Here is a 13,224-nt window from a genome sequence, read left to right on the forward strand (position 1 = left end):
TGCAACCACTCTGGTGACCCGACCAGCTGTTCATCAGACCCAGCCTCAGTAACAAAAGCCCATGGGTCAGTGCACTTCATCCTGAGCTTGATCCAAAGTTTTAAAAAATGTAAGGGCTAAGCATATTAAGTACAATACAAAATAAAATATGCTATAGAGCAAAAAACAGACAAACAATAAGACCACAAGGATAAAAAAACTCCAGAAATTCTTCACCAGCTCCTGGTTCTTGTAAAATCTTTAAAACAAAAGATGGACGTAGTGTCCGTGACATCACCCATAGGTTTCTGAAGATTGTTTTGGAGCTTAAAGTGGGCGGTGCCTGCCGTCGCCATCCTGGCCGTGCTTGGCCGCGCATCACTCGCGGATATCCGAAAATGGGTAAAAAGGCGGGACGTGGGTGAAGCTGAGGTGGCTGGTTGTTGAAACCAGGCTCGCCTAGCTCAACTCAAGTGACAGCAGTGGCTGTTCACTGAAGTGGCCATGCCCTTAATTATGCAAACCTTTAAGGCTTAATATCATTTAAATGGATAATTAACAAAAAAAATCACCTCCCACACAGTTGTCATGAAGGGCAAAATTAGCTATACAGACTAAAAACTGTTTGTACCAGGCTGTAAACATATTATTTACTGTAAAGTTGTCCATTTTAACATGGAGGTCTATGAGAATTGACTCCTTTTGGAGCCTGCCTCTAGCGGCCAGTCAATGAATTGCAGTTTAAATCCATATTGGCTTCATCATAGAGATCAGAAGGTTGCCCCTCTGTTTATTCACCTCTTTACCAAACCCAGTATTCCCACTAGAAAAGTGCAATGCAACTGCAGGCATTTAGCCATGTAATTGAAAACAGTAAATATAACATAACCTATTCCTAATTGGCTGTTTCATCTCTAATTCAAGGTACACCACCAAAGGATTTACTTTCCTGTGAATCAGAGACTGCCCATCTCAGCTGTGGTAAGTTTTTAAGATCATTTTAGCACAGTGAGAAAACATTCTAAACGTTTCCTCCTCTTTATCAACAGATGGGGCTTTTATTCAACCATTACAATTTTCTTAAAGGCGCTCTAAGCGAATTGACGCGTTTTAGACCATAAAACATTTTTTGTTACATACAGCAAACTCCTCACTATCTGCTTGCTGCCGGTCCGCTGATCAAACTGTAAAAAAACGCGATCTCTGTAGACAGCTCAGGCTCGACAAACGGCAATATCAACATAGTGGCCAAACCTAGCACAACAAAACATAACAAAGTGTTCCAGCCAATAAACGACAAGAAGGATTTGGGGGTGGGGGTTGGGCACGTTCATGAAAGCACGGACAGCAGAGGGAGGGGGAGGCGTTAGCTACGCCCCGTTTGTTTGAAAACAGTTCAAACATCAACAGGAAGTGACGTCGCACATTATTCGCTTAGAGAGCCTTTAATTTGACTGTTATTCTTAGATGTTATTTATTACAGAAATAGTTCATGCAAAAATTAGAACTTTGTCATTACTATACCCTCATGTCATTTGAACCTCCAATGTCTCCAATGCCCGAACACAGATTTTTAAAAAAGTGATGTTTAGGGTTTTCTGGTTACTACCACCTTGGTCAACATCCACTCCCATAGTAACGTTTTAAGCCGTAAAATGTCCCAAAAGTGTTAAATAAACTCCACTTGACTTATGTAATATATTTTAAGTGTCCTTAAGACATTTACTCCTCAACTTTCTTGTTGTGGATATCACTGTTTTTACAGTTGTTACACATTACTTAAAGGGATAGTTCTAACACAGTCTCACCCCATGGCGTCAATATTTGACGACACTTGACCATGCGTCAATATGTTGACGCGGAGGGTATACCTTTCGCGTCATTTTTTGACGAACTGGGGACTTCAATACTATTACGTCTGTTGCATTCTCTTTTCCTATTTTCTTACCATTTTCGCGTCGGTTTAGGGTTAGATTACGCAAAATTAAACAGTGTACGCCAAATTAAACAGTTGTCACCTGGCGTTGGGGTTAGAGTTAGGTTTGGGTAGGGATGTCATTATATAAATCTTACCCTAAACCGACGCGAAAATGGTAAGAAAATAGGAAAAGAGAATGCAACGGACGTAATAGTATTGAAGTCCCCAGTTCGTCAAAAAATGACGCGAAAGGTATACCCTCCGCGTTTACTCACCCCGAAGCCGTCCAAGATGCATGTGTCCATAATTTTTCATACGAACACATTTTCGATTATTTTAGAAAATGTCTTATATCTTCCACCTGCTAAACAGTAAAGTTATGGGGTCCAGCTCCTTCAAGTCCAAAAAAAAATGTGCATATATCCTTCCCCAAAGAAATCCAATCAGCTCCAGGATGATAACCAAAGGTCTTCTGAGGGTAATCCGTGCAGTGTTGTTGTAGAAATATCCATATTTAAAACTTTATAAAGAAAAATAACTAGCTTCCGATAACGGCGCAATCTTAGACTCCTCTGTATTCAGAAGAGAGTATTAGTGTAGTGTACGCACTTTTCTTAGTGACGTATGACAAATTCGGAGGGCGTGGGTACAGAGCAGCAGCACAGGACCCTCTGTAAACTGCGTACGCTCTCATCTTAAAAGCGGACCGACTAAGATGGCGGCATTACCAGAAGTTAGTTTCGTTTATAAAGTTTTAAATGTGGATACTTCTATAACAGGACGACGCAGATTGCCCTGAGAAGGCCTTTGTTTGTCGTCGTGGAGCCGTTTGGATTTATTTTGGGAATTATTTTTTTTTTTGAGCACTTTGTAAGCTTGAAGAGATATTCACCACCCACTTCCATAGTAACCAGAATTTTTTTTTTTATAAAAGTCTGTATTTAGTTCTGAAAAACAAAGAAAAATATTACGGATCAAACAACATGAGGGTACGTAATTAACAGCAATGCCTCTAAGATTAATATTGAATAAATATGAATATGTCACTATTTTTCACCAGCCCATGGAACCATAAAAGTGCTTTCTGGCAATTATGGGCGTATAGACAACACCACTTGCTCTAGTGGAAAACCAGCTGGACAGCTTTCAAATACTAAATGCATTCAGAGGAAATCCCTCAGTGTGTTGGCCAATCGGTAAGAACAGTGTAAACATTACAAGTTAAGGGGCATTAAAATTATTTCCTTTAGTCATTTTAATTTTGTTTAAATATTTTGTGTCAATAGATGTGATGGAAAACGGCATTGTTCAGTTTCTGCCATTAACATGGTTTTTGGTGACCCCTGTAAAGGAACCTACAAATACCTGAATGTGTCCTACACCTGTGTCTTAAGTAATTTAGTTACTATAACAATGACTTACTAAAAACTTTGGTTATTGTAGATGATCCATAACTGACTATATGTTTTGCTGTTTTCAATTACTATATGCAGCAACGAGTATAATTTGTCAAAATAAAAGCAGCCATATTCACTGTGGTAAGTTTTATCACTTTTCTCTTAATTCTTGTCATCAAAGTTACACAAGAACATTTTTATCAACATAAATAGCCCATGTCCTCATGTCATTATGGGCCTGTTTTGCTATATATCTAAAGTATTTATGTGTTGTTTCAGAACGGGGTCGGAGAATTAACATTCATTATGCTAATTATGGGAGGAGTGATACGGTGACTTGCACTCATCATCTTGTTGGCGCCGTGTCCACATGTTTCTCAGACCAGACCAGTACCTTGCAACACAGGTATTACTGATGTGCATTGCAACACACATGTACACAAGAAGAGCAATATTATTAACTCATACTTTTTCAATAACAAAGGGAACATACAAATAATAATGTTTTCATTTTGTTAGGTGCAATGGAAAGACTATGTGTCACGTTCATGCTTCAAATTCAGAGTTCACTGATCGTTGTCCTCAAGTCCATAAATATTTGGAGGTTTTATACAGTTGTGATTAACCGTGTGAGTATTTTTGGTATTCACTTCATTGATATGATTTAATGGCATATATATCACTTCATGGTAGGGCTGGCCAATATTCAACAGTTTTGTCCTATTTTCTTACCATTGTCCCTTCAGTTTAGGGTTACCCTGCTGAAAAATACAATAAAACCATTACAGAAAATTGTACTGGTTTCCATTAAAATACCAATAGGAACCATTAGCTTTTACCATTAAAACCACACTGTAGTGTGTTTTGGGCCATATTCCATTAGAACCAATACATAGAAGCAATAGAACCAATACATACCATTAGAGACCAACAAAAACCAACACTGTAGTGTGTAATTGTTTTTTTCAGCAGGGGGGCTACATACATACATGTGGTGACGAACCTCGCATCGAGCGCCCTCGAAAAAAGTCGCGCCCGCCACTGCTTTCTATCATTTAACCATATTGTTAAGTAGCAGCCCAGTCTCACGAAATTTCGTCACGTAAATTTTTGATTCTATTTTTTGTGATATTATCACGAATTTTCGTGTTTTTGTTTTCATGTGATTATCACGTATTGGTTACTCAACAGTTTTTTCCTATTTTCTTACAATTGTCACTTCGGTTTAGGGTTAGATTTACATTAAATGACATCCCCACCCAAACCCAACTCTAACTCTAACGCCAGGCGACATATAAAAAAAGTATAAATCAATACATAAAGGCACATTCTAATGCAAGCACCAAATCTAACCCTAAACCGAACCGAAAAAGTAGTTGAGTATCCAATACGTGATAATCACACGAAAACGAGAATTCGTTATACGATCACGAAAAATGCGAAAATTCGTGATAATATTACGAAAAAAATAATTAAAAAATTACTCGACTTTATCACGAAACCATGTGAGACTGGGTGACAGCTTGCTATGTAGTTTATTGTATATTATAATGATGTTCCTTATTTTAACTTTTTTCCTGTTTCACAATATAGGATGAATCGAGCAATTAAAACATCTGCAGATATCTCTATTTCTGTGGCATACTATGGAGTTGGGAGGAAATCTTCGTTTACATTCATTCATCTGATTTTATACATTTAACAAGGCTGATTTTTACTCATTACGCTTTAGTCATTGTGTATTACTTAAGTAGAATCTGAATTAAATGTTTGTATTATAAAATTAATATAAAAAAATTATTAGACTTAAATTGAGAAATCTGTAGAATAAATTCAGTTTAATTCATTACAACGACTAATCATAATATACTGTACACTTAAGTGTTTCTTTTCTGGTTGGTCAGTCTTTTGTTTTCTCCTAAACTGGGTCTAAAGTGTCTGCTTTCCTACAGTAATGTAACCGACTATGTCTGTTCAATAAATTGCTTTCAAATGCAAACATTTTATATTGTTCTGTTCTTTGTTTGTTGTTTGATGAGTCCTTGTGAGTTTTGAAATTGCCAGAGACAAATGAACCCCCATCTCCACAGCTGAAATGTTACACCGCACCCATAGGTTTATGAGGAAATAGTTCCACCCCTTTCAGAGGATTTCATATAAAGACAATATCAATGTCATGTCCGTATAACGAGAAAGCCACCATCTGTTCAACCATCTCCACTTTCAACATGCTGCATCGAGATCTGACTTTTATTCCCTGTATGTACATTTGTTTCTTAAAAGATAAATATCTCATGTAGATATTATTTCATGTAGATTTTTTTATTATGACTGAAAAAATGAGATCTTTAAAACTCACGTTTTTTCCTGTTTATATTTTCAGTATTAATGCTACTATGCCAACATGGTAAGATCTGACTTTGCCACAGTACAATGCACAATGTTTCTGTAATAAACACAATGACGTTCATATTTTCCATCCAAAAAGCTTCAGAGATTGGTGGCTTTCTAATAAATAGCTGAACGGTTGTCATTTCCCCAGGTGCTGCTTTGCAACAATTGCAACACATCACATGTGAAGGGACGAAAGCCAATATCACCTGTGGTTCGTTTGTGCATTTTGTTTTGTATTTTTCTGTGTAGGATATTCTTCCAAATAAAATCGAAAGAATAATACATGTAATTGAATGAAATAATACTAAACTAAACCGAGTTAATGATATGATTTATCATCAGAACCAGGTATCATTTCAGTGGTCTCATCCAATTATGGTCGTACAAGCACTGAAGTATGCCGAGGATCGTTTGCGGATTCTGCGCTCTCTGATGTCAACTGCTTACACGATACCCTTGATGACGTGTCTAGAAAGTAAGAACCGTAAATCGCAAATCATCACAGAGAAAGTTTTAATTGTATTTACTGTACATTTTCATCTCTATATTCTGTGTGTGTTGTAGATGCAATGGAAAACAAACCTGTTCCTTTGATGTGAATAATAATGTTTACACTGACCCCTGCGGAGGAATTTACAAATATCTGGATGTGCATTATTTCTGTGAGTCAATTACATCAAGTGTCAACATTGGACACCAAATAGTTTGTATATTAGATGTCATACTCAGTAAACGTCAACTTTAGATGTGATTCTTAATATCTGGTTAGCCAACCAAGTTTATCCCATACTCGTATAATGCCAGTGAAAACAAAATCAAACTTTACACGCATATTTGTAATAGTGTTATATAGCCTATTGCTACTTACTGTTTATGTCTCCAAAGGTTTAAAAGCAAAGAAGCCGCTCGACTGTGGAAACAACGGCTGTGGTGATTTCTCCTTTTATTCAACTTTTCCATTTGTGTTTACAAATACTTGTATATAATTTTTGTGGCCCACTAAGTGGATAAATATCACATTCTTTAACTTTTATTAAAGTTCTGATTTATGTTATAATTGACAAATATTTTTGCTTCTCTTCTCTAGATGTAACAACAATCTGTCAGTTTGAAAAAAAAGAAATTCGTTGTAGTAAGATTTTTTTTTTTTTAAAAGATTTTTACACTGTTGCCAATGTGTTTTTGCCAAATCATAACATATAATAATAATAATAATAATAATAATAATAATAATAATAATAGTAGTATGATAATATATTTATATTAAATGTGATTGTAAATTTTAAACTGTTAAATGCAAAAATAATTAATCTCACCAAATGGTTTAAGGTAACATTTTGTGTCGTTTCAGATGGAGGGGAATTTTCTGTTCAGTATGCTTATTATGGAAGGATCGATACACAGATTTGCCCTCATTCTAACTCAAGTCTCACATCTTCTGTGTGCTACTCAGACCAGACCAGCGTCGTGAAACTTTTGTAATAATGCTAAACACGCACGCACGCACGCACGCACGCACACACAAAAGAATGCTTTCAATTTTCATGTCTTCACCAAAATATTAATCCCAACATTTGTTTACACCTTTTTAGGTGTGATGGTAAACCTACATGCAATCTATATGTTTCAAGTTTAATTTACCTGGATCTGTGCCCTCAAAAATACAAATATTTGGCAGTGATTTACACTTGCAAACAAGGATGTAAGTATTTTATCAGTAAGAGTTTATTTGCAACTGCATTTTGAAAATGATGCAATAAAATGTAATGTACATAACCATTCTTATAGAGCAGCATATAGTAGTAGTTCACACATAAAAAGCATTGTAGCTCATACATTTTAGTCGTTTTAAGCGTTGCAGATGTAATCTGAATAAAATCTTTAAGAATAGTTTGACAATCATTGATAAAATCGTGTCAAAGTTGTCTTTTAATGCTAATTTACTGTATTGTTTAAATACTTGCTTTTGGTTCATAACTCATAATGTTGTAATGTAATGTTTCCACATTTAGCACCTAGCTGATGACTCAAACAACTCAAAGTAAGGAGAACACCTATCAGAAAACGTCTTTATTTCTGTGATCTATTAAGCAAGGAGGAAAACTTCTGCGTTATTTATTTATCTGTTTTTTAAAAGAATTAAAAATATATACATTCATATGATAATTCATTTATTTATTTATTTACTAATTAGAATGGGCAATGTTAAAGAATCATGAAATTACTAAATGTTAGCAAATCAATCTAAATTGTATATGATCTGTTGGAGTAATGGGAATCTCATGTTAATTGAACTACTGTACTAACCATCATTTTTTGTTCATATTTTGGCATTTGTATTCTAAACTGGAGTTATGTTCTGTTTGATTTAATGGTCTATTAAATAAACTAATACTAATGCAAATACTAATGCAGATTCTCTATCTCTTCTGACTTATAGATTCTAAAAACGGATGTGTTAAAAACAACAAACAGTGTTATTTTGGGGACATTGACAACACACTTAATGTATTGTCCCAAACTAGACACATATATATTTGGAATTATTATTTGAACAACACAACACACTTTTATTTATTTTAACACAAAATGTGAAAATGACACATAATGTGTTAAATAGCACAATACAAAAATGTGTAAAAAATTACATCCTTTTAAAGAGTATATGTAGAACAAAATTCCTAATTCGACACAATCCTAAACACTAACCACAATCTTTTCTGCTTTTGGTCAGAAGTGTAAGTTACATTTAACCTTGCAAACTGTTCCATAACGTGTTTATTCATCTATGATACACATTTGCTGTATTTGTAATAATAACCTGAGGAGTTTTATTCTGGCTGCAGTTTGAAAAATACACCATGTATGGCACTGCACTCTTCTAAATAACATTTAAGTTACAGCCTTTATTAGCACACAGAAATTCAATCTGCCTAGACAAATGTTTCAAATAGAATGGGGCTCTTTAATGTTCCATGACAATGTCCCTGAGCACAAAACAAAATGGTTTCTGCGCTCTGGAAGCCGATTTGTCTGAATGGAAAAATATCCATACATTCATGTTTAAACATCTAATGGAAAGCTTTTCCAGAGGATCAAATCCAACTTTAGCCACACGCATGCTTTAGTGACGTGAGCACACAATACCCAATCAAAACATGAGATGACCTCAGGCTTTCACTGTATAGGGTTTATTCATTGTCCACGACTTCAACTAAACATATTTTCTTATTTCCGTGAATTTTCTGTGAAATGCAGTCCAAATTGTTTTTTCACCATTTCTTTTTGCATATAGTGCCGTTTTTTTACTCTCAAGTCATGTTTGACTCAAAGAGGAGACACGCTTAATCTTTTTATAGATTTATTAACACATTATGGAGTAGCTGCACTCTTCTAAATAAAATGGCTATTGATATGAATTTACAGTAAGCAGAGGCATAAATAAATAAATTCAATAGAAAAGCCAAACATTTTAAAAAGAATTTTGCTCTTTTATGTTTCACCATGACAAAGTCCCGGAGCACTAAGCAATTATGAAATGTTTTTTGTGTTTTCTAAAGAAAAAAACTATTTTGCTGTAGATATGAGCAGTGAAATGTATATGTTTGTTATTGTTTTACTTTATTTTTCATTGCTGGTGCTACTTTGTCAGCGTAGTAGGATTACATTTTTATGTTTGTGTAAAAACATTATTAACACTTATCTGTCACTGTTCCTCTAGAACACCTTACTTTAATATTTTGGATGTAAATGTTTATGTTATTGTTGGAAAGGTATAAGCCTCTACAATTCAGATATCATCGACGTTTTATAAAATAAATTATGTAGGGAGAGTAAGCGATTCATTTATGATAAGAGAGTGCCTCAAAACATTGTTAATCCTGCTATATGTCACTGTCACTTTAGTCACTTTAGTGTTTTGCTTAGAGCAGTTTGTCCTTTTAGGGCTATTGTAAAAACATGGCAGCGCAAAATGGCGTCTTCCATGTAAGGGGACTGACAGTATATGTAGATAAAAACTGCTAATTTTGAGGTAATAAACACATAATAGTTCATTATGAAAGGTTTTTTATGCACCACTAATGATAATATAGTTATGTATATAAAATTGTATTTCTGTCATTAGATCCTTCTAAAAGTTACAAACTGCACCTTTAAATACAATGTGTTTTAGTCAACATTTTGTTTATAGCTTCAAGCTCATAACTTTAGTTTAAACATGCTCGCGTTCCAACATCAAGATATGTAGTGAATTTAGAGAAGGTTAAAACAATGTTGCTTCAAACATTGTAGTTTCATTATGATAACTAATAATTAACTTTATTAGTTATTAATAGTATCTCTAAGAGTTATAAACTCTTTAAAGTTTTCCCCTCAATCCAATTGAATTCCATATGCAAAACAGCAGGGCCGGAGTGGGGCCACTTTTCAGCCCGGGAGTTTCAGGCCCAAGACCGGCCCACCTTTCTTGAATGCAAGTTTATTTAAAAAGAACAACTTTTGGCATTATACAATTTCATAAGGATGTTTGGCAAGACATGATAACCATGGAGTTTTATACGACCAACCTGCTTAGGCATCGTCAAAGTACAATTAACTTATAAATGGTAGGTGCGTGGTATTTATTAATATCATTATTGTCATTAGGCCTGTACTGTGGTTGTCACAGTGCCACTAAAATGTTTCGTTTCAATATCAATACACAGCTACCGGTCTAGTTGCATAGCTTTCAGCTGTGTGCACACGTACACAATATAAAAGTTGTTTACGTTTGAATTGATGTCGCTCTACATACGCATCTTGTATAATTGAAACGATTGGCTATGAGCTACGTACAGACGCATTTGATAGACATTCGTAGCGCCCAATAAACGGCTCTGGCATTCGGAAACCACGCCTAAAATACGAAAAAATTAGCATAGGGTTCCCAGACCATTCTCTATTGAGACTGGTCTTGTGTTAGCCAGGCTAGTAAAAATTATTAATCTAACTTTAATATTTTTTGAATGATAGAGCCAAAAAGCATTAGTGCCCCGTTCTCCCCTACTGCCATAACCTTATGCTTTATTCTTTTCTTTACTTAAAACTTTACCTTCTTCGAAATGCTGAACTGTATGTATGTGTGTGTTTGTATTGCTTTCAAATGCAAATACAATATTGTTCTGTTCTTGGTATGTTATTTGATAAGTCACTGTCAGGTTTGAAATTGCCAGAGACAAAGGAACCCTCATCCCTATAGCTTAAATGTTAACCGCACACTTTTATGTTTATGATTAAATTAATCCACCCCTTTCAGAGCATTTTATATAAAGACAATATCAATGTCATATCCCTAAATAGAAAGCCAACATCTGTTCAACCATCTTCACTTTCAACATGCTGCATCAAGGGCTGACTTTTATTCCTTTAACGTACATTGATTTGTTTCTTAAAAGATAAATCTGTTTTCTCTTAAGTAGATATAGCAGATAGCATTATTGTTTATTTTTAATCTTGTTACATATTTTATTTTGACTTTCAAACGCAAGGTTTTTTTCTGTTTATATATTTTCAGTATTACTGCTGCTATGCCAGCATGGTAAGTACTGTCTTTATATGCTGCTGTCAGATGTGCAATGTTTCTGCAATAAACAACATAAATAAGCTTGAAATTCCAGAATACACCCAGAATAGCATCAGAGATCTTAATATAAATATAAATAGCTGACAATTGGTGTTTCTCCAGGTCTTGGTCTCAAAGTATTTCAGAGCATCGCCAGTGAGAACAGTAATGCTGTGATCAAGTGTGGTTAGTTACATTTTCTATTTTATTTCTGCCTGGCAATTATATGTTTCAGTGTTTTCCTTAAAACTAATTGTACTTAAAAACCCTGAACAAATATTAAATAAATGTATAAATATTACTTAATTTAAAATAATTCATTCAAATAAAAATATTAATAATATAAATTAATAAATATAAATAAAATATTATTAATTAGTAACCTGTTAATAACATAAACGCCTGCCTTGGAAAAAAAACATTTGAATTGCATTAAATGTTTTTTAAAACCATGTCATGTGAATTTATTTAGAGAAAACAGCAAAATGCTAAGCTAATGTTTGTTTATTTACATCTTCCAAGCATTCTTCAAATCTATTGTACTATTGTTCTGTGTCAGGCCCGTTAAATTTGAGGCGAGTCTCCTCTTTAGCATTCGGAGAACAAGGTGAGCTTTCGGAGCTGCGCGCATAGGATTGTGGGTGATTTGAGAGCGTGAAGGATACACATATGCATCCTTTCCTGTATATGGGATATTTTTCGAACAAAGGATTCAGTCCTTGGTTACAATTCTGAGGATCCTCGACATTGGAGCAGTCCTTCAATGGATGTCGATGACATAACATCCTCGAAATTTTGTCAGTAATAAAAGATATATATTTTGTCAACCCTATTTTTTTAGTTGTGCCCGAGTCTTGCAGGAAAAACACCGACCAGTTGAAAGTGACACAAATTTTCAAACAGTCGCTGTAAAATAAAAACACTTCAGGACTGAAAGTTTAAAATATCAAAGTCAAATATCTTCTTCACGTATTTATTGTAGTATTTAATAAAAAAATACTCAAACCCTGCGGCAAGAAGTGGATACTGTATGACACGCATCAAGCCGGATGAAACCCAGAAGATTGACCCAGAATTTCGACGTGCGTGCCTGCGATGTCAGCATTGCTAAATAAAGATTAAAAACTGAATCTTAAGTCTTAACCCTGTTAAAAGATATATAGTTGTTTGAGTACATTTAAACTAGTAACTTTGAAGGAATGTAAATAATGAACGCTTCAGTACTCCGTGTCCTTGTGTGGGTTAACAGGTAAAATCTTTCAATTTCTCACCAGATGATGGTTACATTATTGTGCTCTTATCCAATGTTGGCGTTATAAGCGATACAGGCACGTATGGATTTGAATCTTGGCCAATCAGTGATGGAGGATGTAACAGTCAAGGCCAATGTCCCAAGGATACTACAAAGGATGTGTCTCAAAAGTAAAATCATTCATCATCAATGCAGAGCTAAGAGAAAAATTTTTAATTTCACAAATTTTATTTGTATTGCCCCTGTACAATATCATCATTCTATTTTTTGTGTTTCCAGATGTACAGGTACACAATGTCAATTTGCTGTGAGTAATCCAGTTTTCACTGACCACACAGGAGGAACTATTAGATTTCTAGATGTGTCTTATTCCTGTGAGTAGCGTCAAATGGCCACACTGGACACCAGGTTGATCCTACATTAGCCACAGTATACTCTTTTTAACATTTGGATGCGTTTTACAGCCATTAATGACCAGTGTAATGATGCCCTATACTCTATAAAATGTCCTATGTATGAATCCAAAGAGAACAAGGTCAAACTTTACAGCCATATTTTGTCCGGTATACAGACTAAAGATGAAGATGAGCGTGTCTTCATCTGACACATTTACATGATGGAGACCTAAGTGGTCATGTCAATGTGCAGTGTACCTTCACAGGAATAATGTTGTTAAATTTAA

The 13,224-nt window shown here is 34.9% G+C and overlaps 2 protein-coding genes across 2 annotated transcripts in view; both read left to right on the forward strand.

The window, feature by feature from the left end:
• The window catches only part of LOC129430375 (uncharacterized), a 28,404-nt gene extending 23,363 nt beyond the window's left edge, over positions 1 to 5,041 (forward strand). Inside the window, exons 19-25 of the mRNA XM_073874820.1 lie at positions 904 to 960; positions 2,958 to 3,093; positions 3,184 to 3,290; positions 3,391 to 3,435; positions 3,574 to 3,700; positions 3,814 to 3,923; positions 4,888 to 5,041. Of these exons, the coding sequence (XP_073730921.1) occupies positions 904 to 960; positions 2,958 to 3,093; positions 3,184 to 3,290; positions 3,391 to 3,435; positions 3,574 to 3,700; positions 3,814 to 3,919 (578 nt within the window). The 3' untranslated portion in view covers positions 3,920 to 3,923; positions 4,888 to 5,041. The remainder of the gene's footprint in view (positions 1 to 903; positions 961 to 2,957; positions 3,094 to 3,183; positions 3,291 to 3,390; positions 3,436 to 3,573; positions 3,701 to 3,813; positions 3,924 to 4,887) is intronic.
• A 284-nt stretch (positions 5,042 to 5,325) lies between these two features.
• Positions 5,326 to 13,146, forward strand: LOC129430461 (L-rhamnose-binding lectin CSL3-like). The gene is made up of 13 exons (XM_073874821.1): positions 5,326 to 5,553; positions 5,678 to 5,701; positions 5,837 to 5,899; positions 6,031 to 6,163; positions 6,253 to 6,350; positions 6,574 to 6,618; positions 6,776 to 6,820; positions 7,040 to 7,166; positions 7,281 to 7,405; positions 11,414 to 11,476; positions 12,565 to 12,712; positions 12,822 to 12,829; positions 13,007 to 13,146. Exons 1-13 carry the CDS (start codon positions 5,466 to 5,468, stop codon positions 13,144 to 13,146), a joined length of 1,107 nt encoding a protein of 368 aa, XP_073730922.1. The 5' UTR covers positions 5,326 to 5,465.
• The last annotated feature ends 78 nt before the right edge of the window (positions 13,147 to 13,224 follow it).

Source organism: Misgurnus anguillicaudatus, chromosome 13 (assembly GCF_027580225.2).
Source record: "Misgurnus anguillicaudatus chromosome 13, ASM2758022v2, whole genome shotgun sequence".
In the NCBI taxonomy this organism is placed as follows: domain Eukaryota; kingdom Metazoa; phylum Chordata; class Actinopteri; order Cypriniformes; family Cobitidae; genus Misgurnus; species Misgurnus anguillicaudatus.

What these genes read in the sequence shown, in the direction of transcription:
- LOC129430461 (XM_073874821.1), top strand. Translation starts at nt 5,466, where the DNA reads ATGTCATGTCCGTATAACGAGAAAGCCACCATCTGTTCAACCATCTCC. An exon ending in GAAAGCCAATATCACCTGTG is followed by an intron (nt 5,900 to 6,030) that starts GTTCGTTTGTGC and finishes ATTTATCATCAG; the next exon opens with AACCAGGTATCATTTCAGTG. An exon ending in CTGTGGAAACAACGGCTGTG is followed by an intron (nt 6,619 to 6,775) that starts GTGATTTCTCCT and finishes TCTCTTCTCTAG; the next exon opens with ATGTAACAACAATCTGTCAG.